The 26,742-nt window shown below is 46.0% G+C and overlaps 1 protein-coding gene across 3 annotated transcripts in view; it reads left to right on the top strand.

The window, feature by feature from the left end:
* Window positions 1–26,742, top strand: part of Tln2 (talin 2) — a 418,592-nt gene that overhangs the window by 300,095 nt on the left and 91,755 nt on the right. For all 3 annotated transcript variants that reach the window (XM_041679349.1, XM_041679351.1, XM_041679350.1), the window contains 8 exons: window positions 1,072–1,200; window positions 2,263–2,365; window positions 9,677–9,885; window positions 10,950–11,069; window positions 12,871–13,068; window positions 14,135–14,274; window positions 24,173–24,266; window positions 25,853–25,942. In XM_041679349.1, the coding sequence (XP_041535283.1) occupies window positions 1,072–1,200; window positions 2,263–2,365; window positions 9,677–9,885; window positions 10,950–11,069; window positions 12,871–13,068; window positions 14,135–14,274; window positions 24,173–24,266; window positions 25,853–25,942 (1,083 nt within the window). The remainder of the gene's footprint in view (window positions 1–1,071; window positions 1,201–2,262; window positions 2,366–9,676; window positions 9,886–10,949; window positions 11,070–12,870; window positions 13,069–14,134; window positions 14,275–24,172; window positions 24,267–25,852; window positions 25,943–26,742) is intronic.

Raw genomic sequence — 26,742 nt, forward strand, 5'->3', positions numbered from 1 at the left:
TTCAAAGAGGTCCTGGAACCATCCACACTGTAACTGCCTGGTGTGTGTGTGGTGGGTGCTTATTAGAATGTAGATACCCAGCATGCCCCTGGCAAGCCCATCCCCAGCACCAACCATGCAGCCCCCACAGCTGCAGGCTGATTCCTCAGTGAATTTTAGCATATGCCAACATCACAACAGTTACCCCGGGACAGTGAGCCCCAAAGTGATACTTAAGCATGACTGTCTGCTGGTCCAGAAAGAGGCCACAAGAGCTTTTCATTTATTTGTTTTAATACATCAGAAGGCATGAAGACTCTGGAATCAGGTAGTGTGGATTTGAATTGGGCCTCTGTCGTTGTCACCTTTGTTGACCTCTCTGAGCTTCTGTACAGAACAGCATGGACACCTAAAGATCAGCCACCTCATATTTACTGCTGATAATTTATAAGTGTTGAGAATTCTGTTAGGCAATATTACATATGCATAAAATTTATTAATGTGTTTTGGGGCCATGAAGTCCTGGCTATTGGAGGCCGTGTTTGAAATGATCAAGAGATTTAAATAAGTAAAGCAAATAACTAGATGGGGAAGTTTATAAATCTTTTGTATGGAAAGCTAATGATTTATGGTGTTGAAACCTATGAAAAGAAATTGCTGTGGGCTCTCTGAGGAGTCCTTCCTCGGTTTGCTTATCCACTCCTTTGCTGCATGTGTCCCGATCCTCTGTACACACACATCTGAGTACAGCCCAAGCCTGTGTACCTACAATGCTCTGCTGTGTGCCCTGTCACTGCAACCCAGGCCTGATGAATCAAGGATGCATCTTCCAGGTCTGAATGTAAGGTAGCTTCAAGGAAGTTTCTAAGTGTCTGCAGTCCTGAGACACACGTAATTAATGACTTAGGAAAAATGTGGGGAAGGACCCGAGTGACGAAGGTTCTGTCCTCTCTGGGGAAATACTTGCTACCTTTGCCTTCTCCTTGAGTCAGAGTTACCGGGAGTGTCTAGGAAAACATTTAATAGGTTGTAGAGTGTTAGAGACACTTTCCCAAGCCTACTGTATGCACACATCCTCCACTCTGTTGGCAGGCCCATGAAGCCTGTGGTCCCATGGAAATCGATTCCGCACTCAACACAGTGCAGACTCTCAAGAGTGAGCTGCAGGATGCCAAGATGGCCGCTGCAGAAAGTCAACTGAAACCACTTCCGGGAGAAACGGTAAGGCATTTGGGGTGTGGGTCATGCCATCTTCTCGCTCACTCTCCCACCCTCCCTCCCTCCCTACTTTCATTCCTCCTTTTCTTTCTCCCTCCCTCTGTTCTTCCTTCCTTTCCTCCTTTTTCATTTGGTTACAGTATCTCATCATGTAGCCCAGGTGACTCTGCAAACTCCTAGGACGGACTGATACAATGTGAATTGTACATTTACACCAAGCAGTAGGTCTAGTAGAGGGCAAAATAGTGTAATTTTTACTTATTTTGTCCATTTGTGTGTGTGCGTGCGTGTGCACACCCGGGGGGGGGGGGCGTTGTACATACTATGTTCCACCATTGGCTATCGTGGACCAGACTCCATCTTCAGTTGAAGGTATGCCCTTTATTGGGGACGGTGTGTGTTTTAGACTGTATATGTTCTCTTATGTCTTTCTGTCCATCATCATATACCTATGCATCTCTCCTAGACGGCATCCTCATATGTTCGTTAACTATCTGTATCCTAGGCCTTTACCAGTTTCATTTTTTTATTTGGTGGACAAAACAAGCTGGCATGTTGTTCATGAGAGGCACGCCCTCTGCCTTCCTCCATGGTCTCAGTTGCCACTCCAAACCTCCAGTTTTCTTGAATGTCTTTCAGTTTGAACTCCTTGAGGGATAATGGTCCCACCAGCCAGGAAGCTGGTGCAGTTGGATGCCTGCCTGCTTCCTGCCAAGGCGTAATCACTGTCCACTAATGATTTCTTTTGGACTTTCTGAAGGCCTCATGCTAATCGCTATAGTCTGCTAAGGAGCTGCATTCATTTGCTGAAGGCCGTCTTAGCTAGGTCCCTCCAGGAGTGGGGCTTAGCGAGGGTCAGTAGCTCACACAGTTTCACAAAGCTAGTGGGACCTGCATTGAGCTCACTTAGTCTAAGCCGGGCCCTTTTCCTCTGTCCTGCCCAGCTGACTAGGGTGAGAAAGAGCTCAAGTTCAGGTTCTGATCCGCATCATTGATCTAAATCATGCTGAGACCTCAAGAGAATGTTTCTTTTCTAAGTTCTGTCTTCCTTGGATTTCCTTACAGCTAGAAAAGTGTGCTCAGGACCTGGGAAGCACCTCTAAGGGAGTGGGCTCCTCCATGGCACAGCTCCTCACCTGCGCTGCTCAAGGCAACGAACACTACACAGGTAGGACTGACTCTCGGATTCTCTGGGATGCCCATGCCGGGGTTGCACGCAGGTAGGACTGACTCTCAGGGTCTCCTGCTGCCCGCGGTGGGGTTGCACACAGGTAGGACTGACTCTCAGGGTCTCCGGGATGCCCGCAACGGGGTTGCATACCCAGGACAGGGTTGTACGCCCAGGTCGGGGTTGCATGCCCACGGTGGAGTTGCACGCCCGCAGGTCTGGAGAGAAGGTTCGCTGGCTGACAGTAAACTTTTCCCCCAGCTTCATGGCACACCCATCAGGACAATAAGCTTGCCTTTTCCCCCCAGCGTGACAGCATCCGTCAAGCACAGTTGCTAAGTTCTTCCCAAGCATGGTTGATACTTTTCTCACGGCTGTGAATGAAAATACCTGATGAGTGTCCAATTAAGTGGGGAAGTGTTTTTGACTCATAGTTTAAGGCAATAGAGTCCATCATGGCTGAGAAGTCATATTGGCAGGACCATGAGGCAGCTGGTCACATGGTACCCACAGTCAGGAAGCAGAGAGAGATGGATACTGCTTCTCGGCTTGGCTGCCTTCTATTTATTCAGTCCAGAGCCCCAGCCTATGCTCATGCCTGCATCTACGATGGGCCTTCTCACCTCATTCAACCTATCTCCAAATTCCCTCACAGACATAACTAAAGATCTGCCTCCTTAGCCTGGCTCGTCTCTATTCTGTCAGCTTGACAAGGAGATAACATAATAAAATTAAACTACATGTAGATCCCAAGCAGTAATTGTACATGTTTAGGACTATCTCTAACTCCAGAAATCCCACCAAAGTATAGAAACATAAAAGCTGGAGAAAAAAGAATGTCCTCAAAGTCAGAGGGAAGGCAGGCGATGGGAATGGTGGAGCTGAATGAGTCCAGGGAGGGATGGAAGGAGGGGAACCAGTGAGAAGGAAGCTGGGTTGTGTTGCTGGACAAGGCACTAAAGGGACCTGAGTTTTCCAGTGCCAAGTGTCTGTCCCTGAAAGGCAGAAGAATCCTTAATTAGGAATCGTGAGGAAGAGGCTGTGTAGCTAATGAAAGGGAAAAGCAGAGACTGCTGGCTGGGAGTCATGACATCTGTTTCCGGTTTCTGTCCCAGGGTGTCGCCCCCTGTGTGTAAGTGAGGCTGCAGTAAGGCTGTAGTGTTCACCAAGGCTGGAACTATTCTCTCGCCCACCCCATGTGATCTCTCTCCCTCCCTCCGTCCGTCCCTCCCTCCCTCTCTCTTTCTCTCTGCTGTTATAAATTAGGAAATGCCTTGAGAGAAGAAGCAGCCCTGAGCCTTGGGCTCCTCTCTGCTCTTTTCATCCTTCCAAGATCTTGGCCGGCTCCACCTTGATGCCTTCCTGTTGCCCAACTGACTTCAACCACATGTTTCTCAGTTTCTTTGTGAGAGGGTTGGTTTGCAGTGAATTAATCTGCCATTCCTCTAAGCAAAATAAAAAATGCACATATTTATTAGTTGGAAAATAAAAGAACAAAACAGGAAGTCAAGTGGTATCGTATAACACAATATGTGCAGTAATAAAAATCATAACTGTCCTATGCCTCATCAGAGAATACGGGAATGTTTTAGAGGAGACCAGGGTGTCGAAGATCACCCAGAACACTTTGAGGGGCTCCAGAAGAAAGGGAAATGTAGGTATGACTTCTTACAAACTAGAATACAGGAGAGAAGTTTACGCTCTAGAAACTCCTGCATGATCCTAGAAGTCTGGCAGATTCCATGTAGATGATAAAATGTGTGCTTCAGGGAGGGGACACTGTGCTGGAGCCCTCGAAGGTACATCACTTGGTACAGACGATATGCAGGATGGCAAGCAGCCTCTTTGCTTGGCATCTGAAAAACAGCCTAGATAGCAAGCCATTCAGCTTTGACAGGCATTGGGAAGGTGGTGTTGAAATGGGTGCTGTGTGTACGAGTTCTCAAAGGTGAGTGAGAAGACTGAGTCAAGGAACTGGGAAGCTTCTAGTAAGAAGGAAGACACAGCTGGGAAGCTGAGCCAAGGTGCAGCTACCAACGGGTCTCGTAGGCAGCATGAGCAGCTTCGGGTTTCACCAAAATCCATGGGAAACCATTGGAGGGTTGTAGCTGTGGAGACAGGTGACAGTGGCCTCTGTGTGACTCTTCCTCCTGTGTGTGGAATAGACCGTAGAAAGCAGGGACACTGACAGCCAGACTGCTGAATTCGTCTAGATAAGGTGGCGATCTTCTGTGAGCGTTGGTCAGCTTTCTGTCACTCAAGTAAAATAGTTGAGGTAATTAGCTTCCATAGAGAAAAGGTTTGTTTTGGCACATGGTGACTCTAGTCTATAATGATGGCATAAGATGGCAGGAGAATGCAGTAAAACAAAACCGCTTACGTCATGGCCAGTGAGAAGGAAGACACAAAGGGTGTCTCCCATAGCCATCTTCCAGAGCACATGGCCGGTGTCCTGAAGTCCTCCCACTCAGCCCTGTGTCGTAAAGCTATTAGCATCACCTTGTCTTTAACACATGGACCTTTGGTGTTCAAACATTCACCATCTAGAATATGGCAGTGGTGCATACAGGGTGATAGATGAAAGAAGCAAGCTGACACTGCTTGGTGATTGATAAGGATGAGGCAGACATGGAGATAAGGAGAAAAACAAGGATTCTTGGCCCGTCAGCTAAATGAAGGGTTCCGTGAGCTGCTAGAGTTAAGATCGCAAGATTGCTAGGGTCGAGGGTTGAAGTTCAAGGATGCAGTTCAGTTCTAACTTCAGATGGACTTGGCTTAAAGTACTTAGTGTGTGTACCTATAGAGATGCTGTAGGCAGCTTGCTGTCTGACTTTCTTAGAAGATGAGGCTTGGCTGGAAATGGAGATTTTGTAATTATTAGTTTCGCCATGCTCATTGAAACCTTAACTGTGGAAAAGTTTGCCTGGAGTGAGTGGTCAATTGGGAAAAGGTTAACTAGTGAAGCATGAAGCCAAATGATAGTCATGGGAGCCACATCCATGGGTGAGAGATAACGTGTCTCTGGAGACAAAGAGCTGCTTCCCAGAGAGTCCCATGGGGCAATGGAGATGCCTCCATTAGCTTTAGGAGTAAGGAGGTCCTTGCCCATCTGGTTGGGGGCAGTTTCAGCAACTGAAGAGTGTGGGGAGCAAGGAAAGAGAGAGCAAGGTAGACAGTTCCTCACTGAGTCCAGGATCCCTCCTTCCATGTTTGAGACGTGGAATGTTCAGGGGCTACATATTAATTATTAGTGGGCTGTACCAGAATGTAAGTGGGTTTTTGTTTGGCCAGTTAAATAGTCCAAATACATTTCTAAATCATTCAACATAGCTACATACAAGCTTTTACTCAAAACAGAGTAAAAGATTATATCATTTCTAAATTCATCTTGGAGCCTTGCATTTTGGTCCAGCACTGGCTTGGCATGCAATACATGTGAATTCTGGAAATAACAAACATTCTGAGAGCTGGGCGTGGCAGCATGTGCCTGGAGACAGAAGGATCAGGAGCTCAAAGCTAGCGTGGGGAACATGAGACCCTCTTTGAAAAACAACTTCACAGTATGCTGATATGTTTGATACCTCTTGCTGTCCTGAAACTCTGCTACTGAGTATAACTGAAGATCCAGATGTGAACAAATATCTGTGTTCTCCAAGGATTGTAGCTATGAGAACAGATGTGTGGTCTACAGCCTGCCCCTGCTGGGTTACAGATCTTCATGTACACTTGACCAGAAGAGAAATACGTGATAGTAGGGTCTTGATGAGAAGGAAGAGACATTGCTGATTTTGACCACATGACCCTATAGTGATTCATGGCTGTGAATGCAGCCATATTGGACCTTCAGGGTTCAATGGACTCACTGGTGGCCTTGTTTCATCTTCTTGATGACGTGACTTCCTCTCTCTGGGAAACCTGGTTCCTCCCAAAAGGAGTCTTGTTTGTGCCTTGTGATTTCCCAGTGAGATCTCCATAGAAGGTCCATGGAAAGGACAGGTTTCTTTCCATGTTTCTGCCTTTCAGAAATCATCTTAAAGAACAGTAGGGTGGCTCAGCGGGTAAAGATGCTTGCTGCCAAGCCTCATGATCTGAGTTCAATTCCTGGAACCTTCGTGGAGGAAGAAGAAACTGACTCCCACAGTTGTCCTCTGACCTCATGCATGCCACGCCTACCTACACACGTACACACAGACCTACACCTAAACTGTCGCATTTGCTCACACAAAATAAGTAAATAAAATGTAATCTTAAAATTTTTATATCTTCTTAACCTATAAAATATTTTCTATCTAGTAGCTTTATGTAAACACAGATTTTCTAAATGCGTATTGTGAATGTTTCATTTTTTTAAATTCTTACAAAATTTGAATAGAAGTGGATTTAAGAATCCAAATAATAAAAGGGAAGTGACAATAGGAGATGTCTTTAAAAAAAGAAAAATCACAGCCTCGAATCTTCAACAGTCAATTCTCAGTTACTCCTGAAGCGTTTGGGAAGCTATGGCCTATGAGAGAGCCAGCAGTCTAGACATACACTTGGCAGGGCAGATGGTGAGATAGATGATAGCCTGACCACATCTGGAGTTCTTCTGCGTGAGGACATCCTTCAACCTGAGCCAAAAGCTGAAACAGAGAGTGTTTCTCCTCTGGCCTTAGCTTTATTTATCCTTGTGTTTTCTATTCTGGACTTCTTAGTTCCTGCACACACACAAACACACACACAGACCTGTCACACACACATAACACACACATACACACAACTATCACATGCACACACATACCTGTCACACACATCACATACACACCCATCCCATGCACAACATATCTGACACACATATCACACACACACACACACACACACACACACACACACACACAGAAATCCCGAGTTTAATGCCCTTCTTTTCCATAGGCTGGCTGACAAAGCATAGATTGACAGTATTGTGACCTGCCATGGTTAGGCTGCAGCACTCCATCCAGCTGTGTGGCACGCAGATCATTCATTGAGTCTGCAGCTACAGAGATGGCTTTATGGGGTCTGGGGCTTTTCTTCTTACGGAGCCTCATGGGTATGACAGGAAAGGCCATCAGCTGTGTCTGTGATGACTCGAAGAACAGCTCTGAAGAAAGCTATACTCCAGCCTGAAAGGAGAAGCTTCCGTGCATAGTGCCAATAAGAGGCCCTCACACCTCAGTGTTCCCAAGAACATTCTAAAGACTGTGTGGCAGGAAGCTAGGAACCTCAGCTCCAGCTCCAGTGCTGCCTAGGAAGTGTCCTGTGGTCAGGACACTGCCACTGCTAGGCCTTCTGGGCAACCATTCCTTGAGTAAAACTCCATGGTAGATCAGACCCTTTTGTCCACAGGAGAAAGTCCCCCACGCTCCATCCTCTCTGTGGTGGTCTCAGGGTCCTTACAGTTGGACATGTGTTTGTTCCGCATGAAGTGATGCTGAACCTTTAGAGGACTGGTGTACATTCATCGTGGCTCCGCAGACCTGCTATCTGCATCAAAATGGATTTAAAGATAGGCACTCACAAGAAGAGATCCAATAGCCACTAAATGTATTTAAGTGTTGTCAACATCATTCCCATACTAATTAGTTTTAGTTGACAGCTTGACACAGCCTAAAATTATCTGGAAAGGGAATCCTTAAAGCAAATTAAGATCTATTTTTTATGTATATGAGTGTTTCGCCTGCATGAATTTATGTATATGTACCATGTGCAGGGCCAGTGCCCTCAGAGGTGAAAAGAGTCTCAGATCCCCCAGAACTGGATTATCAACAGCCGTGAGCCATCATGTGGTTGCTGGGAACCTCTGCAAGAATAGCACGTGTTTTTTTATTGCTGAATCATCGCTCTAGCCCCATGGAAAGAGAATCTTAGTGAGGAATTGTCTAGCCCAGCTTGGCCAGTGCGCTTGTCTATGTGTGAGGTCTTGATTTCTGGGCCATCTAACGTCCTAGCGAATTGTAGGCAGCGTCATTCCCTAGGCATGGGGTTCTGAGCAGTGTAAGGGAGACGAAAATGCAAGCAAGGAGCCACCATACCTTGGTTTTCTTTCTCTGCTTTCAACGGTGGATGTGGTGGTTTGAGTTCCTGTTTTGACTCCCTACAGTAATAAATGACAATCTGGAATTATTAGCTGAGCAAACCCTTCTCTCCCCTGCGTTGTTTATTGTTATTTGTCATGGCGACGGAATAGAACTTGGATGGCTACTTCTCATGCAGCTACAGACCCTCAAATTCCAACCCCAACGGTACCCACAGCTCCTCACTGTTGTCTATGGGGTGTGTAAAGGCAGAACCATTCTGGAATCCTGCCGTGTACTATTTTCTAAAGCTACATTAGCCCTCTGTGACTCAGCAACTCAAATCCTAGGCTTTATTCAAGATAAAGCGATTCCACATGTTCACCTGCATGCATGCACTAGACCTTTCTTGGGAGTTTGATCTCAAACACAAAACGGCTTAACTGTCCATCAGCAGAAGGACAGATATGCAAATGTTAGAACATTTGTGTAAGATCAGATAGGAGGAGAGAGAAATAGTTCCACAGAGCAGCACCACTTGAACTCACAGCCTTGATAGTTAGAAAACAGATACTGCATGTTGTGTGGTTCCTTTAAGCCAGCCTAAGATGACAGATGAGATTAATTACTTCCGGTGTGAGGAGCATTGCTGGGAAAGGACACTGTAATGGTGTATGTATCACCATGCAAATTCACTGAAGTTTTCTCTCTCTTTTGTGTGTATAGTTCATGCCCAGTAAAGACAATTGGGCAGATTAGTATAGTAAAATAACAAACATTCTGTGTACTGCATCTTCATGCCTGCTCCCATGTAAGTGGCATTTTAGATCTAGGGACATGTGCGCCAGTGGAAATTGGAGCATGGAAGGGGCTGGAGAGATGGCTCTGTGGTTAAGAGTGCTGACTGCTCTTCCAGAGGACCCAGGTTCAATTCCTACCACCCACATGGCAGTTAACAGCTGTCGGTAACTCCAAGATCTGACACCCTCAGATAGACATACATGCAGGCAAAACACCAATGCCAATAAAATAAAAATAAATAAGTTATTAGGAAAATAAATATATATATAAAAAAAGAAAGAAATTGGAGCATGGAACATGTCATATATTGTGATGTCTACATTGATTGGCTTGGACACAAGGGAGTGAGCTACTTCATTGAGAAACACAGTAACTCACATTTGTCAGAAGAATAGTCTAGACTCCAGGGTTATCATAGAGGAGAACTGTAACTTCTGATGGAATTTGGTAGAAACTCTTAACTGGCTTCTCTCCGCAGGAGTGGCAGCTAGAGAAACCGCCCAAGCTCTGAAAACATTGGCCCAGGCTGCCCGAGGAGTGGCTGCATCCACAAATGACCCCGAGGCTGCTCACGCCATGTTAGATTCTGCTCGGGATGTGATGGAAGGCTCTGCCATGCTCATCCAAGAAGCCAAGCAGGCCTTAATTGCACCAGGCGATACAGAAAGTCAGCAGAGGCTAGCCCAGGTGAGCCTGGGAACCGGGAATCATGGTCATTGGGCTTATGAATTCCAGATATGTTTTCCTGGCAGGAATTCTAGGGACTCGGTAGGTATTTTCAGATCTTTCCAAGTGTGTGTGGTAGCAAGCTGGACCATACATGTTGCTCACGGTTATGTCCTACTAAGCATTTCCCACATTAATGTGGCATCTACTTAATTCACAGTCAACAAGTGACTTGGAGGCTTTGAATTCTCTTCAGCTCGGGACTCCAGACATAGCATGCTTGCTCAGGGCTTGAGTCTTCTTCACCAAACTCTTCCTAGTGAAGCAGATATAATACAGGTCCAGCTACCTAAAAGTCCCTTAACCTCTTCTGCTGATTCTTCAGCTACAATGAAACTAGCTGGCTAGGGGCAATCTGAGCGGTGTTCTCGACATGGGACTGGGAAAGTATCTTAGAACTAAACAAAATGTCGCTGCCACTTCCCGGCTTCCCTTTTAACTGAGGCGACCAGAGCTTGCAAGCAGGGAGTCATTTCAGTATTCCTGAAAGGCAGCATGTGGGCATCTTCACCAGGTTGGGCTGGTTGTACTCGAGCACCCTCCTTGTCTATTGTGAAAGTGAAGTCTTGAGGTGGGTGAGCCTCAGAGGGTCAATGAGAAGAATCAGCGACTGGTTTAGCTATGCTCCCAAGAATTTAAGTATAATTTCAACCTTGAGGACCTCAGCAGGACTCCAGATAAGGGAGGCATTTCTGTTTCATTTAAGAGAAGGTGCCTATGCTTTAGGACCTGGTCTCATATTAGAGAATTCTGTGTTGGGATTCCAGAGCTGTAGCTCATCCTGGCCCTGGGGAACAGGTAGCACATGCAGCATTTAGGCTGTTACCCCAGCCCCAGGGTAGCAGTGACTGGAGACCTGGCCAAGCTGATTTAGTTTAGTTAACAGTGTTGGGTGGCTGCCAGTGAATCATTCCCATGTCGGTGGCAGCTCTGCTTGTTTTCTCTGCTCTTTCTCAACAAACGTGCAAAGGCATTTGTGCCGGAAGTGGCCTTCTTAAGGTGTTTCCCTCCCTCTGTGTGTGCAGGTGGCGAAAGCCGTGTCTCACTCCTTGAATAACTGCGTGAATTGCCTCCCTGGCCAGAAGGATGTGGATGTGGCCTTGAAGAGCATCGGGGAGTCCAGCAAAAAGCTGCTTGTAGATTCGGTGAGGTCCTTGTATGGGAAGGGGTACCTAGTTGCTGTCTACCCAAGGAGGGAGCATGACTTTCCCCTTCCTGGATCTCTGAGCATCTTTCTCTTAGGAGTCCTGATGTTCTGCCGTTTTTCTATTTCCTTTCTGGTCAACAAAATTCCCAAGGGAGGAATTGTCGAGGAAGAGTTTGTACTGGCGAGAGTGCACATGTTTGTGCAGTTACATGCATGCATATATGTGCGCATGCCTCTGGAGACCAGAGGACAGCTTCAGGTGTCATTCCTTGGGTGTCTTCCGCTTTTTGTTTGAGGCAGGATCTCTCAGTGACCTGTAACCTCAAGGCTAGGCTGGCTGGTCAGTGAGTTTTCTCTTCCCACCATGACGGGGGTTACAGGTGTGTATCCCCACTCCCAGATTTTTATGCACGTGAATCGAACTCCAGTCTTCATGTTCATATGGCAACTCCTTTACCAATCGAACCATCTCCCCGACCCCCGGGGTAGAGCTTTTAACATTAACGCTTTTTTTTTCTTTGAGTATATATTTACTCTTGAGTCACCTGAGTGGGACAGAAAAGAGGCTATGATCATCTGGGTCTTTATCAGGGCCTGACCGATGGTGACAGACAGTCCAAGGAGAGAGGGGCACCTACTCAAGACTAAGAAAGAAGGCATCATAAGGGTTTTTGCCTTGGAGCCCTCTCCTAGCCCACGCTGCAGGGGAAGCATGGGACACATTTGTCTGCTTCTGGGTCCAAGAGCCTAGCGGTGTGTGTGAGTGCTTAGTAGCGTCTGCAGCCTTGATGGCTGTAATCCCACAAGTGACACTGTGCTTGTTGTGTAGTCCCCCCTCACCTTTAAGTTATTTACAAGGACCACTAATAAAACAAAGTTGGTAGTTATTTGTTAAGAAGAATGGATTCGAAGTTGGCTATCATCAACCACTTAGCTCTAAAAAGCTCAACCTGAGAGTTTGTGTCATGAGAGACACACAAGAGGATAGAGACTGGATCCCAGAGTTGAGTTGTCTGGGCATGAATCCTCACCCTGCCATTTCAGGGAGTGTCCGTGACTGGACAGTAGCTGCTTTCACCACATTTAGCCTCTGTTGACTGCAAAGTGGGTGTTCCATAAGTGTGGTTGGATGGATGGTGGAGGGAGGGAGGGAGGGAGGGAGGGAGGGAGGGAGGGAGGGAGGGAGGGTGATGTGTTGAAGGCCCAGCTTAACATGGGCTCACACTGCATAGCTTTGTATAAACTAGGGGTATAACCACTCCAGGGTGTAGTTGAGGGAAAGATTCTTATTGTATATATAAGGGAAATTACAGACAGAGGCTTCTAGAAGAGTCCAGAGCAGGGAGAGAAAGTGATAAACTGAACATGGCCAGCAGACTTGATGAGGTTATGAGATGAGGGGGATGGGATGGGAGAGAGGAAGTTGAAGAGAGTAAGTAAGTCAAAGTAGAGAGAGCGGGTCAAGAGAGGAAGACAAGAGAGAGAGGGGCGAGCAAGTGCGTGGCTGAAATGGAAGGGTTATGTGGGGATGAGAAGCAGGGTGAGGAAAGCCTTGAGCTGGAGTTAGCCGAAAGGGTGGGGTGAGAAGAGCCACAGGTACTTGTTATCGGAGGCAGCCTGGAAGCCAGCATGCTCTTCGGTATGCTGATAGGCACCTCTGTTTCTCTTGGACCTGCCATCCTCTCCCTGGATGACTCAGAAGCACATCCCTGGGCAGTCACCGTTCCTTCCACAATACCGTCCTTTACCCCCTTATGCAAGGTAAAGCTTCCCATGGCCTGTGCCTTTTGTCCCCATAGCTACCTCCAAGCACAAAGCCTTTCCAGGAAGCCCAGAGCGAGCTGAACCAGGCTGCTGCTGATCTGAACCAGTCTGCAGGGGAAGTCGTCCACGCCACTCGGGGCCAGAGTGGAGAGCTGGCGGCTGCTTCCGGAAAGTTCAGTGATGACTTTGATGAATTCCTGGATGCTGGCATTGAGATGGCTGGCCAGGCGCAGGTAGGCGGGAAGGCGGTTTGCATTGCTCCCCTGAGCCTCCTCACCCTGGTAGACCCTCCAGCTGAGGACAGTCGGGCAAGTGGGAGACAGCATCCTGTAAACAAGCCACATCACCTTCCTTGACTGCCTTGGAAATTCTGTGACCTCACAGGCTTGGCATGCTCAGCCATGGTGGAGATGGTGGTGACTTTTCCCACGGTCCATCCGCAGAGCCTATTGCATTGGTGCAGGGTCGGGGGTAGGGGCCATCAGGAACAGAGAGAATTTTTATCAGAGGTGAGGTGGGCTAATACACAAACATGAACACACATATGTGTGTATTTGTAGTTTGGTGAACTCACTTAATGGATTATATCTGGTACTTTCAGATGATTAAAAATGACCTCATTCAGGTAGAGATGAGCCGCTGGGAACATCATGACTGGTCTGGCATCAGATAGCAGGACTGTTTTTTTTTTTTTCTGTTGTTGTTGTTGTTAATTTGTTTTTCTTTTTTTTTCGTTCTTTTTTTTTTTTTGAGGTTTTATGAATTTTTTTTTTGAGGCTTTATGAGCCCCCTAAAACGATAGCCAGGGTACTTCTTGCTATATTTTCTACAAAAGGTAATTTGTCAGTTAGCAAGCTGGGTGAGAATTGTGTTCCTTCCCCAGTTGGATACTTCCGTGATGCTGTCAGCTGTGAATATCTACACAGTGCTGATCGCTTGTGCCAGGCTGGGATGTGCAAGATGCTTGACAACTCCAGCATTGTTGAGCAAGATGCTCGAATCATTGCCTAGTCTGGGCACTGGGGCAGCTCTCATCCTCCTCCTCCAGTCCCGTAACACTCCCATAGAACACAAAAGCCAAACTCCAGGCTGACCCACTTGGACATGGATTTCCTTCTGCCACATGCATCTTGCTCTGAGCATCTGCTTGAGGATGCATAGACTCTGTTTACACGTCTGCACACCAGCTTTCCTGATATAGTCTATGCCTCCTCCTTGGGAGTTGTTCCTCGCTCACTGAGAGCTTCCTGGGAAGCTGTGGTCAGTCCCAGCTGACTCTGCTTCCTTTTGACTCTCCAGACGAAAGAAGATCAGATGCAAGTGATAGGGAACCTCAAGAACATCTCTATGGCATCCAGCAAGCTGCTGTTAGCCGCCAAGTCTCTCTCGGTAGATCCTGGAGCTCCCAATGCAAAAAACCTCCTGGCTGCGGCTGCAAGGTAGGAGCAGGACAAAATGTGCTTTGTGGGTGTGTAAAGGGTTCTGTCATGGTTGAAGGGTGTGCCAGCATCCTGCCACTTTGGCTGAGCAAAGAAATGCTGCCATCCTTGTTGTCGGGGGTAGAGTAACAAGTACTTTTTCTGTAAATTGATGGAACTTTTGGTGTTCTGTAAAAGTAACTCATTCCTATATTTTGGACCCACTAAAAATGTCTTCCCTCTTTCCAGATGGCCTTTTTGGTTCTTACTTAGACTGCGCTGACTTGTAAACATGATGGTTTAAATCGATTTTTTTTCATGTTCATAGTGTGGTGTGTGTATGTGCATGTATGAGTATGTATATGTGTGCTCAGGTGTGTGTTCACACATATAAAAGCCTGAAGTGGATGTTGGGAATCATCCTTGAACGTACTCTGTTGGTCTTCCCCCTTTTTCACTGATCAGTGTGTCTTAGTCAAACCCAGCGTTTGCCAATAGGACTAGTAGTCTCACTAGTCACCTTGCTCTGAGGCACCCCTGTCTCCTTCAGCCAAAGCTAGACTGACATGCAGGCCAACACGATCATTCTGCACTTTACATAGGTTCTCGGAATCTGAACACTGGTCCCCAAGATTGCTCAGCAATCATCTGAACCACTGAGCCATCTCCCTGGCCCATAAGTGGGTTGATTAAAACAACATTGTGTTGTTCAGATTTTGCAAGAAGTATATGTTCACTGCAATAGACATTGGGGCATACTTAAAAACAGTGCTCGAGCCATTCTGTAGACACTGGGCTCATACTACACACTGGTGTCTGTGTTGGATTCGGTTTTAGGTGTTCTACCCATCACTTGCAGGAGGGCATTGGTTTAGGGTCGATAGGATGACAACAGATGTACACTGTTGTTGAGCTGAATTAAAGTGTGAAACCGAGTTTGGGGTGACTTCAGACCCTTCCCCCACTCACTCAGGGATGCACTTGGGCTCCATAGGTAGGATTGACGGCTGCTCTGTGTGGCCCTGGGCTGCTCTGCTGGCCCAGGACTGACTCCCACAGTCTCATACTCATTTTCCCACACTTCAAGCAAAGGCTGCCTTGTGATTCTACTTATTTTGAGACAGGGTCTCTCTGAGTAGCCCTGGATGTCCAGGAACTCCCTATGTAGACTAGCCTGGCCTAGAACTCCCAGAGATCAGCTTGCCTCAGCCTCCCCCCTGTCAGGATCAGAGGCATGCCCTTGACTTGCATTTGATTTTTAACTTGGTGTTTGTTTGTTTTATTTTGTTGTTGTCCTGTCTTTAAGCTGTCTGAGTTCAAAAACCTTGAATTCTAATCTGAGGTGCTTTAATAGTCTTCCTGCCCGGTCAGATGTTCAGATGGGTCAAGCTGCCCAAACTTGGCTACCTGTAAAGTGGGGTGTAAGCACCAGCTGCCTTCAACAGGTTTTAGCTTTTATGCTGCTAATAGTGGCATTCTGACTCTCCTCCCTTGTTGATGTGAGTGAATTTTTTAAAATTATTTATTTATTTATTTTTTGCTTTGACAGTGTATATTGACGAGAGCAACCTAAGGAAACGGTTTTATTTGGGGCTCAACCTTAAGGGTAGAGTCCGTCATGGCAGGGAAGTCATGGCAGCCGGTCCCATTGTCTCTGCTCTCAGGAAGGAGATGGATGAATGCTGGTGCTAAGGCCCCAGCCCATGGGCTGGTGCTATCCACAACGAGGGTGACTTCCTCATCTCTGTTAGCACAATCAGGAATCTTCCTCTCAGGCACATGCGGTGCTCCCCCAGCCCATGGACTGGTGTTACCCACAGTTAGGGTGACCTTACCTCTGTTAGCACAATCTGGAATCTTCCTCTCAGGCACATGCGGTGCTCCCCCAGCCCATGGACTGGTGTTACCCACAGTTAGGGTGACCTTACCTCTGTTAGCACAGTCTGGAATCTTCCTCTCAGGAACGTGTAGTGATTTGTCTCCCGGGCGATTCCAGCGCCTGTCAAGTTGACAGTCAATATGAGCGATTGGAGCAGCAGGACAGGTAGTGGCAAACAGTAGCCAGAGTCACAGGGGACAGCAAAATTCGCCTCTCATCAGCTTGCTCCAGTCTGTACTTCTCTTGTGATCGCTCTGGTAGAGCAAAGGCCTTCCCTTGACAGTGGGCGTGGGGTCAAGGTGGGTGTCTGTTCTATTTGGACCCCCTCTTTGGAAGGCTTCTTTTTTTTTTTTTTCTTACTTTTTTTTCTGCCAAGAGCCTTTGGGAAAGATGTTTCCAGGTGTCTGAACTCCAATGTTTTTTTTTATTATCTTCATTTTTTGCATCATTTCCAAGTTGTAGTTTCTAGCTTTAATGAGCTGTTCACTCTCTTGAGCTGTGGGAAGAAGGGGAGAATATAAATTGGCTTTTTAAAAGCAAACCGTAGAAGGCCAGACAGACCAGAGAAGAGTGATGGCTCCAGGTATCCACAGGCCCCCTGGTGGTGGCTTTGAGAGCAGGCGCCCAGATGGAAAATCTCAGCCAGTGACCCAGCTTTCAGCCTGGAACTTGAGGGCTGGCTTTGGGTTTTATTTATTTTTTTATTTTATTTTATTTTTGTTGTTGTTGTTGTTGTTTTGAGACAGGATTTCTCTGTGTAACAGCCTTGGATATCTTGGAACTCGCTTTGAAGACCATGTTGGCCTCGAAATCACAGAGACCCGCCTGCCTCTGCCTCTCTGCCACCACCGCCTAGGGAGCCTGAGATTTTAAAGCCAAGAAGGTAGTCAAAACATCTCACTTGAAAGTGTGAAATAGAAGTGTCACGATGATCCTAACACCTCCTTTATGATTTCTTGGTGTATTTTGGCTCCTTCTGCTCCTGAGTGGTTTCTGGTTCCTCAGCAGGCACTCCAGCCAGATCCAGTAGTCGGGCAAGCTTTGTCTGTTTAGGGGAGCATCTGTTCATGCTTGTTTCGTAGGTTCTTTGTAAAAATGTATGTTAGGGGCCAAGGCCAGTGCTGGGTGCTGGGTTCTGGTTGTTAGGTACACACACAGGCTCATACAGATACCTAGAAGGATGAACAACAGGGTCCTTTGTCTTCAGGTCCATAGTCCTCTCCATTCCAGCGACAGCCCAGCCCTGCTTGTTCCTCTGGCATGGCTCTGGCTGGCCTGTCCTCATAGTCCTCTCCATTCCAGCGACAGCCCAGCCCTGCTTGTTCCTCTGGCATGGCTCTGGCTGGCCTGTCCTCATAGTCCTCTCCATTCCAGCGACAGCCCAGCCCTGCTTGTTCCTCTGGCATGGCTCTGGCTGGCCTGTCCTCATAGTCCTCTCCATTCCAGCGACAGCCCAGCCCTGCTTGTTCCTCTGGCATGGCTCTGGCTGGCCTGTCCTCATAGTCCTCTCCATTCCAGCGACAGCCCAGCCCTGACTGTTCCTCTGGCATGGCTCTGGCTGGCCTGTCCTCATAGTCCTCTCCATTCCAGCGACAGCCCAGCCCTGACTGTTCCTCTGGCATGGCTCTGGCTGGCCTGTCCTCATAGTCCTCTCCATTCCAGCGACAGCCCAGCCCTGACTGTTCCTCTGGCATGGCTCTGGCTGGCCTGTCCTCATAGTCCTCTCCATTCCAGCGACAGCCCAGCCCTGCTTGTTCCTCTGGCATGGCTCTGGCTGGCCTATCCTCATAGTCCTCTCCATTCCAGCGACAGCCCAGCCCTGCTTGTTCCTCTGGCATGGCTCTGGCTGGCCTGTCCTCATAGTCCTCTCCATTCCAGCGACAGCCCAGCCCTGCTTGTTCCTCTGGCATGGCTCTGGCTGGCCTGTCCTATTGCTGGCAATTCTGCTGTGCCACTGTTCTTTGGGGCTCTGTGATCCTTCGTGCTTTGGGCATAGAAGTTGCTTTTGAAAAAAAAAAAATACTGGGGGTTATCTTTTCCTCACCTCTGAACCCCGCCTCAGTGCCTCAGGGGGCTGAGAGCCCTCATCTGGCTTTTCCCTTCCCTGGAGCTGGTCTCTTGGTCTGACACTCCTGGAACTTGGGCCTGGAATGGAAAACCATTCTCGAACTGCAGGAAGGGCCCATTCCCTCTGAGCATGGTCCCCACTGATTGACATTAGCATGCATCACGCTGGCCACAGATCAGCCGACTGGTTGTTTCCTTGTCTTCTGAGGGTCTTCCCTAGGAAATGGAGGCTTCTTGCATCCCCTTGGTTCCTGCTAGAAAGGCTTCTTTCTATCTCCAGAGACTGTGACAAAAGATTACCGTGGACGCTGCACAAAGGGAAGATGGCGTGCACCCAATAAAATAGAAAAATATAAATGGCAGCTTCTTTTCTTTGGTCTCATCCAAAACGTTCTCAGCCTTTATCCAGCCAGAATCTAACTCAGCATAGATTCTTTCAATGTCCTTAGTCCTCATTCAAACCTTTGTTTGTACAGAATCCCAGCCCCATGATTGAGGTTGTTGGCGTTTTTTTTCCCCATGCTTTTATCTGGTTATTGTCAGCAATTTATCGTGTTCTGCCTCATGTCATGTCTGTCTCGATGTCTTCCCTTTTCTCATCTTGCTTCTTCAGCCAGATTGTAAAATACAATTAAGAGAAACTTAGAGACTGATTGGGGATCAACCTGAAGACTAGAAAAGCAAAGCAGTCAGTCACTGGCTCTTACCTCGACCTCAGTCCGAAAATGGTGATCCTGCCTCCAGGAATCTCAGAATGAAACTGAGAGCTGTCTCCTCCCATCTTATAAATCCTCTCTAGTTCTGGGATTAAAGGCATGCACTGTCTGGTTTCTATGGCAACTAGTGTGGTTACTGGTATTAAAGGAGTATGTTACCCTTGCCTGGTCTGTAAGGCTGACCAGTGGGTCTGTTTTACTCTCTGAACTTACGGCAAGCTTTATTTATTAAAATACAAATGAAATATCACTATAAGATTGTCAGTACTTTGCTGGCCTAAGATCTCCAAGCCTTGGGCATGAAAAGGCCTAGGGGATGCTTTCAGAGAAATTGACTCCCTCTCTCTTCCCTTCCTTGCAGAAGAGACTAGTCATGTTTTGTTTTTCCTCCAAGTTCCTTAACAGGTGACTGTTTGTTTGCCTTATAATAATTCTAGCACTGCATAGTAAGACTCAGGCTCCAATAAGTAGAGAAAAAAATCCCAATGAGATCTACCAAACTTGAATTAAGTCTGTTCAATAACTCTGGAACAAAATGATTTTACTTTAGAACCCCCCTTAACCTCAGAGGTTGCAGATCTCCATTCCTTAAATACACCTAGATAAAAGACAAAGCATAGGCCAAACAATGGCACACACCTTTAATCCCAGTACTCTGGAGGCAGAGGCAGGTGGATCTCTGTGAGTTCAAGGCCAACCTGATCTACAAAGTGAGCTCCAGGACAGCTAGGGCTGTTACACAAAGAAACTATCTCAAAAAACCAAGATAGATAGATAGATAGATAGATAGATAGATAGATAGATAGATAGATAGATCGAGCAAGCACAAGAAAACACAATCTGTAGACTGTAAAATATAACTATTTAACCTATGTGGAGGGGGTGTGCATGCACATGTGTGCACACATAGTTACGTATGTGCATGTGGAGGCCAGTGGTAAATGTTGGGTGCCTCATTCAGCCTCTCTCCATCTTACCTCTGAGCCAAGGTCTCTCATTGAGCATGAGCTCAGTCTCAGATAGATCGGCTGGTCAGCCAGGCCCAGGCATCTTTTTATCCCTGCTTCCCCAATGTTGGGATCACTGGTGTGCACCACTTCATCTTGCTTTTTATGTGGGTGCTTGGCATCTAAACTCAATTTTTTTCTTTTTCTTTTCTTTTTTTTTTTTTGTTGGTTTTTCGAGACAGGGTTTCTCTGTGGTTTTGGAGCCTGTCCTGGAACTAGCTCTTGTAGACCAGACTGGTCTCGAACTCACAGCTTGCCTCTGCCTCCCAAGTGCTGGGATTAAAGGCACACGCCACCACCACCCGGCTGAACTCAATTTCTTTTTTTTTTTTGAACTCAATTTCTTATACCTACACAGCAAGTACTTTATCAACTGAGCCATCTTCCAAGCCCTAATGTTTTTATATTAAGAAATAAATTAATGCCCATTAAAAAACTGTGGTAAGAATAATAGTAACTATAGATCAGGCATTTTGAGTTTGCAGAGCCCAAATCCTGCTTGTTTTGTTGACCTTTTTTATTATAATATAAATTGGTCAATGTATAGTTTTTTGAGATTTATTTCAGTTTACATTTTAAACAACATTATAAACTCACTATTAACCTTTTTATGCGTTTTAATCTATCATTTGTACAGGGGATGGACTCACACTATTTAGATCATTTTTTTCAATAGTATATTTAGGCATATATCATGAATATTCTAGTACATTAGCAATGTGTCATGCATTATGACTTTTACTGAGCAGCCCCAAACCTTGTTATGTTCTGTGTCCTTATTTAGCAAGTCCTTTATTGGTGCATAGGTAGGGTCCCTGCTCATTCTTTGCTGGAAAAAAAAATCACTGCTGTCTTGTGAAATACGTAAACGTTACTTCTTGTTGTCAAGTATTTATTTGCCCCTGGACCACTGAGTTTCTATAGCTCTGTCATGCAGACGCGAAGATGACTTACAGAGATTAATCATACCGTAATTCTATTTGATCATGGCTCAGTTACCTAGGTGACCTGTTTAGAAGTGCAGTGCCATGCCCGCATTTATGTAGTGTGTCCAACCCCGAGCCACTAGTCTGCCTTGTTTCCTTTGGTGTTTTGTGTTGTGTTTTCCTTATCTCATCTTTTAGTTTAATTATTTTTCACGGCTACAAAAATAAAAGACTAGGAAAGGGGTCTCTTTCTCCCCGCACTGCATCCTCTGGATTCGTGAGTTGTAAACACTTTGTAAGTGGAAAATGGCTCACGTAGTTGAGCTTGTGAACCGAGAGCACCTATGGTTACTGTACACAAGATCAGAAGGTCAACATCTCACAGGGTGGGAATAGGTTCATGAGCCCCGACCCTCGTCCGAGGGACTGTAGGCGGTTGGTGGCTCCTGGATGGGAGCGAGCCATGAGCACCTACCCTTGTCTGAGGGACTGTAGGCGGTTGGTGGCTCCTGCATGAGGGAGAACTAGGTGTCCTCAAGGGCGTGGCTCCTGGTAGGTGGATCCGCTCAGTAAATAATTCCACATCCATGAGCGTACAAGCAGCACAAATTAAAGTGGATGGGCTATTATTTTTTTAAAGAGGCAGTGAGGTGAGGAAGGATCTGGGAGAAGTTACAGGGAAGAGTTGGGGGTGAATATGGCCAAGATACATTGTAAGAAATTCTGAGAAGAAATTAATAAAAAAATATTTTAAATAAAAATAATAATAATAAATTTAAACCAGATAGGGGATGAGAAGATGCCTGCTGCACAAGTGTAAGGATCTGTGTTGAGATCCCCAGAACACACATAAAAACCTGAGTGTGGCCACTGACTTCTGTATGTAAGCCTAGTGCCAGCCATAAGGGTGGGTGGTGGGGCATCAAAGAGAGGCAAAGACAGATCCTGGGACCTCACTGGCTAGCTAGTACCAGCTTCAGTGAGAGACATGTCTCAAAAAATAGGCTGGAAGGAGAGTAATAGAGGAAGACAGCGAATATTGACCTCTGATCTCCAGGCACATACACACAAACATAAATACGCATGCGCACACACTCAGAAACACATTTAAGGAGGAATGGATTTGATGGAAAGCTTCTGTGATGTCTAGAAATAAGCTCTAATGATCATGTGTTCATAATTCAGGACATTCTCTATGCTTTAGTTTGCCTGTCCCCTCAGAATTGGGTCTTGAGAACTGCCAAGCAGGGTGCGGCATTGAGCTCTCTGAGGAACATTTCAAATGCATACATTGTGGACTGTGCCCTCCCAGGTCACTGAAGCTAGGGATGGCCATGCCACCTTGGTCTTTCTTTTTCTGCTTACATGGAGGAAAGCATGCTTTCTGATGACACCATAATAAAGCACTTGACAACAAGCCAAAGCATCCATCCTACAACCACTATTTTAGGGTTCTCTCTTGAGTCTGAGAATGTTTTTCTCTTTTTCATCCTCCCTAGCTAAGCTTAAAATTAACAGCAATATTTGATTGCATAATTCAGCTAAATGCTTTTGTTGGCAACATCGTTTTCCATCTAATTTGATATTCTGTGGCAAGCTGAAAAGCCTGTTGAACTAATAAAATGAGGATCTTTTCTATTTAGATAGTGTTAGTAACTACATGAGTCTTATTTTGGCCTTGCCTGTTCTAGGTTGCTCATCAGCTGTGGCAGGTAGGAAGCATGAGTAGAATTCCGAGCCCTGGACCTGTCATAGTCCTGCAGAAGTGGCCTTGGGGTCCGCTTTAGAGCCACACAGGCAGGCATGGATTTAAATCTTTTTATCTATACTTAATTTGTAGCTTCCTCATAAGGAATCATCACATCTTTTGGAGCCTTCATTTATGAAACATAAGAGATTTATTGCTTTTACTGACACATAGTATCTGTATATATTATTGACACAGTAGAACAATTTAATACATGTGTACAGTGTGCAGTGATGTTATCAGTGATTAGCATTTCTTTTGGGGGCGCTGGAGATAGCATTTCTTTTTGTAGCCCTGGCTGTCCTGGAATTTGCTATGTAGACCAGGCAGGTCTTGAACTCAGAGATTCTTCTCCCTCTTCCTCCCCGGTGCTGGGATTAAAGGTATCGGCAACTACCACCCAGCTGGTGATTAGCATTTCTAATGCCTAGGTATTTATTGTTTCTTTGCAATTTCAGACTTATTTTTTAATTTTTAAAAATTGTATGTGTGTGTGTATTTATATTTGAGAGTGGGTGCCAGTTTGTAAGCTACCCGACACAGATACTAGAAACAAAGCTCGGGTCTTTTGCAAGAGTCGTGCTGTCTCTTAATCACTGAGCCATCTCTGTGGCCCTTTGAGACTTACTATAAAACTATAGCGCTGAAGATAGTGTGATATTAGAGAAAGAATAGACCATTGGTCAATGGAACAGAATAGAATCCAGAAGCAGACCTTTACAAACACAGCCAACAGAATGTAATTACAAGAGCAATTCAATGGAGAAAAGTTGTGTCAAAACAGACTTCCGTTTGTCCCTAAACTAAAAACAAAACTTCAGCTTCTATTTCCCACCTTGTAGAAACTAACTCATAATAGAACTTGAGTTGATAAATTATCCATAACCCAGGGCAAGGTAAGCCAGGGGCTTCTCATGGTGGAACAGAAAAAGAAAATTAGGTTTGCCTTTTAAGTTCTGAAAATAGAAAATAATACCAGGGGCTCTGATATAACCCTATTGGTGTTAATAAAAGAAATAGCTATTTCAAAGACTAGGGCTTGGCTACTCAGGCCCAGTCATTCACATATTCTTTTTTTTTTTTTCATTCACATATTCTTTACCGGAAAGTAGAGATTTGAGGTCCTTGGCAGATTTTGCTTTCTGCTTGTAGTATTTGAAAATGATCAAAATATACCAAGGCTATCCGAAACATCCTGACTGGATAATCTTGTTCCTTAAAGACTGCCACTGAAGGGTCCTGAAAATGGCGTCAGTACGGTCTTTTTGTTGTTTGCAGCTTTATTGTCTCTAATTAATATATCAAAAGATAGTCCTAATTTCTTAAGGGAACTATTAGAGCCCTTGAGAAATCAGAGGAGTAATCAGAAATAAGGTAGGGAGTCTGCCTTTCCTCTTCCCTGGGCGTGTTTTATTAGGGTTGTATAGGGAGAGCTTGTGGAAGAGGCCTCATGGGATCACAGCCTAAATAGTCAGTTCCAACCTCTGCCGAGGAAAACACTGAAATGTGTAATCACATAAAATAGTAAGATGAAGCAGTAACACCTAAGCCCGTGCTCCCTTCTGTTCCTGCCCTAGAGCTGTGACAGAGAGCATCAATCAGCTCATCATGTTGTGTACCCAGCAGGCCCCTGGGCAGAAGGAGTGTGACAATGCCCTGCGGGAGCTTGAGGTGAGTGTCCTGGAAGACTTCCGGGGACGGGAGCACTCGGCGCTTGTGTCTATGGGTCTCTATCCGTGTTTGGTGACTGTCTCTCTTCTGTCTTCGCCTTCTCTCTCTCCTAGGAGGCTGGGAGGAGCTAGAGAAAGTGGCATTTTGTAGTATTTTTGCCCGTGTTCCTTTTTTGTCTAGGCCAACGTGTATTTTGTAAAAGAAACTTTCAGTTCAAACAGGAAGTGGTATTGAGTATAGACGACCTATGAGCAAACTTTATCTACAAAGTAGAGATTATTCTCAGACAACTGGGAAGGATAAGGAGGCTGGGGCTGGGGAACTGGTGTAGCTGGTAAAGGACTCGCCACAGACAGGAGCTCCTAACAACCAAACTCAACCGTCAGACATGGGATGTTCACTGTTCTAGCATGCTCATTTCAGTTAAAAAATATGGCACCCCTAGAGGTGGTAGCACCTGCCTTTAATCCCAGCACTCGGGAGGCAGAGGCAGGTGGATAGCTCTCTGTGAGTTCAAGGCCAGCCTGGTCTACAGAATGAATTCCAGGACATCGAAGGCCACACAGAGAATCCCTGTCTTGAAAAATCAATATGTGTGTGTGTGTATATATAATGACACATGGGCAGTTGGTCTAAATAAGATTTGTTAGCGTGGGTACCCTGTGCTTTAAAGGTGTCCTTGATTGCCAATTTGGTGGCTTTTAACTAGTACTGAAAAGATTTTAGTTACCCAAGAAGAGGCTTGCAATGAAGTAAGCTCCCTCCTTGCACAGCCCACTTTTCTGTATCTTTAAATGGATGTGCATCAGCAGCTCCCGTTATCCCAAGTGCACCCTGTGGAACTCGGCTGCTTGTCATTTGTTGACTGTGCTCCCTGAGGCTGCTGACCCTAGTGTGCAGTCTATTGATGATGAGCAGATTCAGGGGTCCACCCCAGGCTGTCAGTCACTGGAGGAACTCCTCCTGGGTGCTAATCCAAGGTCATTGCGCTGAGAGAGCTAGTGACTTTTTTTTTTTTTCTGATTTGGAGAGACAGAGAAATCGAACTCTACCCATTTTTCTAAATGGGTGCCTAAACAAGAGTAGACTTTTTCTATACTGCTTAAACCAATAACAAATGAACCATCCCAATGGACCATTTTTGGGAATCACCTTCTTCCATGTACTTCCATTAGAAGGTTCCAGAACTGAAATATTGGAATCCTTCTTAACAGTGGATGAGTGAACAAATGTGCACTTGGGATGGAGGCTCTTCAGAGTTACCCAGTGGAGAAATTGTGGTCGCCAACCATGAATATATTGCTTTGCATTAACTTCCAATTTCGTTTTAAAAGTTTCCCTGTAGATAACAAGCTTCTGATAAACTGAACTGATAGCCCCACTGTGGCTCCCACCCCGTTATTGTTTTTGCTGGCAGGGAATCTGAGGTCTTGACACCCTGATCTGAGTTCCTCCTACGACTCTAAATGAATGAGCAATCATGGCCCTTGTCCTAGTCCAGCAAGGAGTAGGAATGGTTACACTTCACAGTGCATAGCCTCTTCTGTGCCTCTGGCTCACTTTCTAAGTTGTGTTCTCCTTTGTAGACTGTCAAGGGGATGCTGGAAAATCCCAATGAACCTGTGAGTGACCTCTCTTACTTCGACTGCATTGAGAGCGTGATGGAAAACTCCAAGGTGAGTCTTTCTGTGTTAGTTACTTCCTCACTGCAGTGATAAAATACCCAAAAAAGGATAACCTAAAGAAGGAAAGGTTTATTTTGGTGTAAATTTGAAGGCACAGCATCATGTAAGGACCGTGAGACAGTCTATCATAATGCTTCTACAGGAAGCAGAGAGACAGATGCTGGTGTTGAGTTCAATTTCTCCTTTTTATGAAGTTCAGGACCATAGGCCTGTGGATAATGCCACCCACATTTAGGATGGGTGTTCCCGTCTTAATTGACCCAGTCTAGAAATTCCCTTCCAGACATGCCCAGAGCTTTATTTCCTTGATGAGTCTAGATCCTATGAAGTTGACATTTGGTATTAACCATCACACTGGGCCAAAACACAGATATCAACACCGATCCTCTGTGGGGAGACATTGAGGAAGGCTTTGAATGCACCTACCTCGCCACTGGATGACCCAATATGGGGAAGCCTTATCATTCAGCTCTTTGCTCAAGTATTCCTCAGCACTCAAAATATTGCAGATCCATGTAGGAAGCTTGGGAAACACCAACTGCCAGCCCCCAGCCCCAAGATTTGAGGTCTGTGCATTTCTGAGGGGTCCCTGTCCTATCTCTGGTCTAGGAACCCTCCTATGAAAACCACCGCTTGTATCATATCATAGATGAGCCTCCCTGGGAACCCAGTCATGTGTTGGCTGTTCTGGAGGCTGAACTGCTGTGGAAAGTCACCCTGTGACCTTGGCTTTCATGAAAGGCCCTTGTCATATTTTGGTCTGTCCAATCATAGCATACATTTTTGAGTGA

This window comes from Microtus oregoni, unplaced genomic scaffold (genome assembly GCF_018167655.1).
Source record: "Microtus oregoni isolate MIOR12 unplaced genomic scaffold, Mior012 000032F_ref0000030, whole genome shotgun sequence".
NCBI lineage: Eukaryota > Metazoa > Chordata > Mammalia > Rodentia > Cricetidae > Microtus > Microtus oregoni.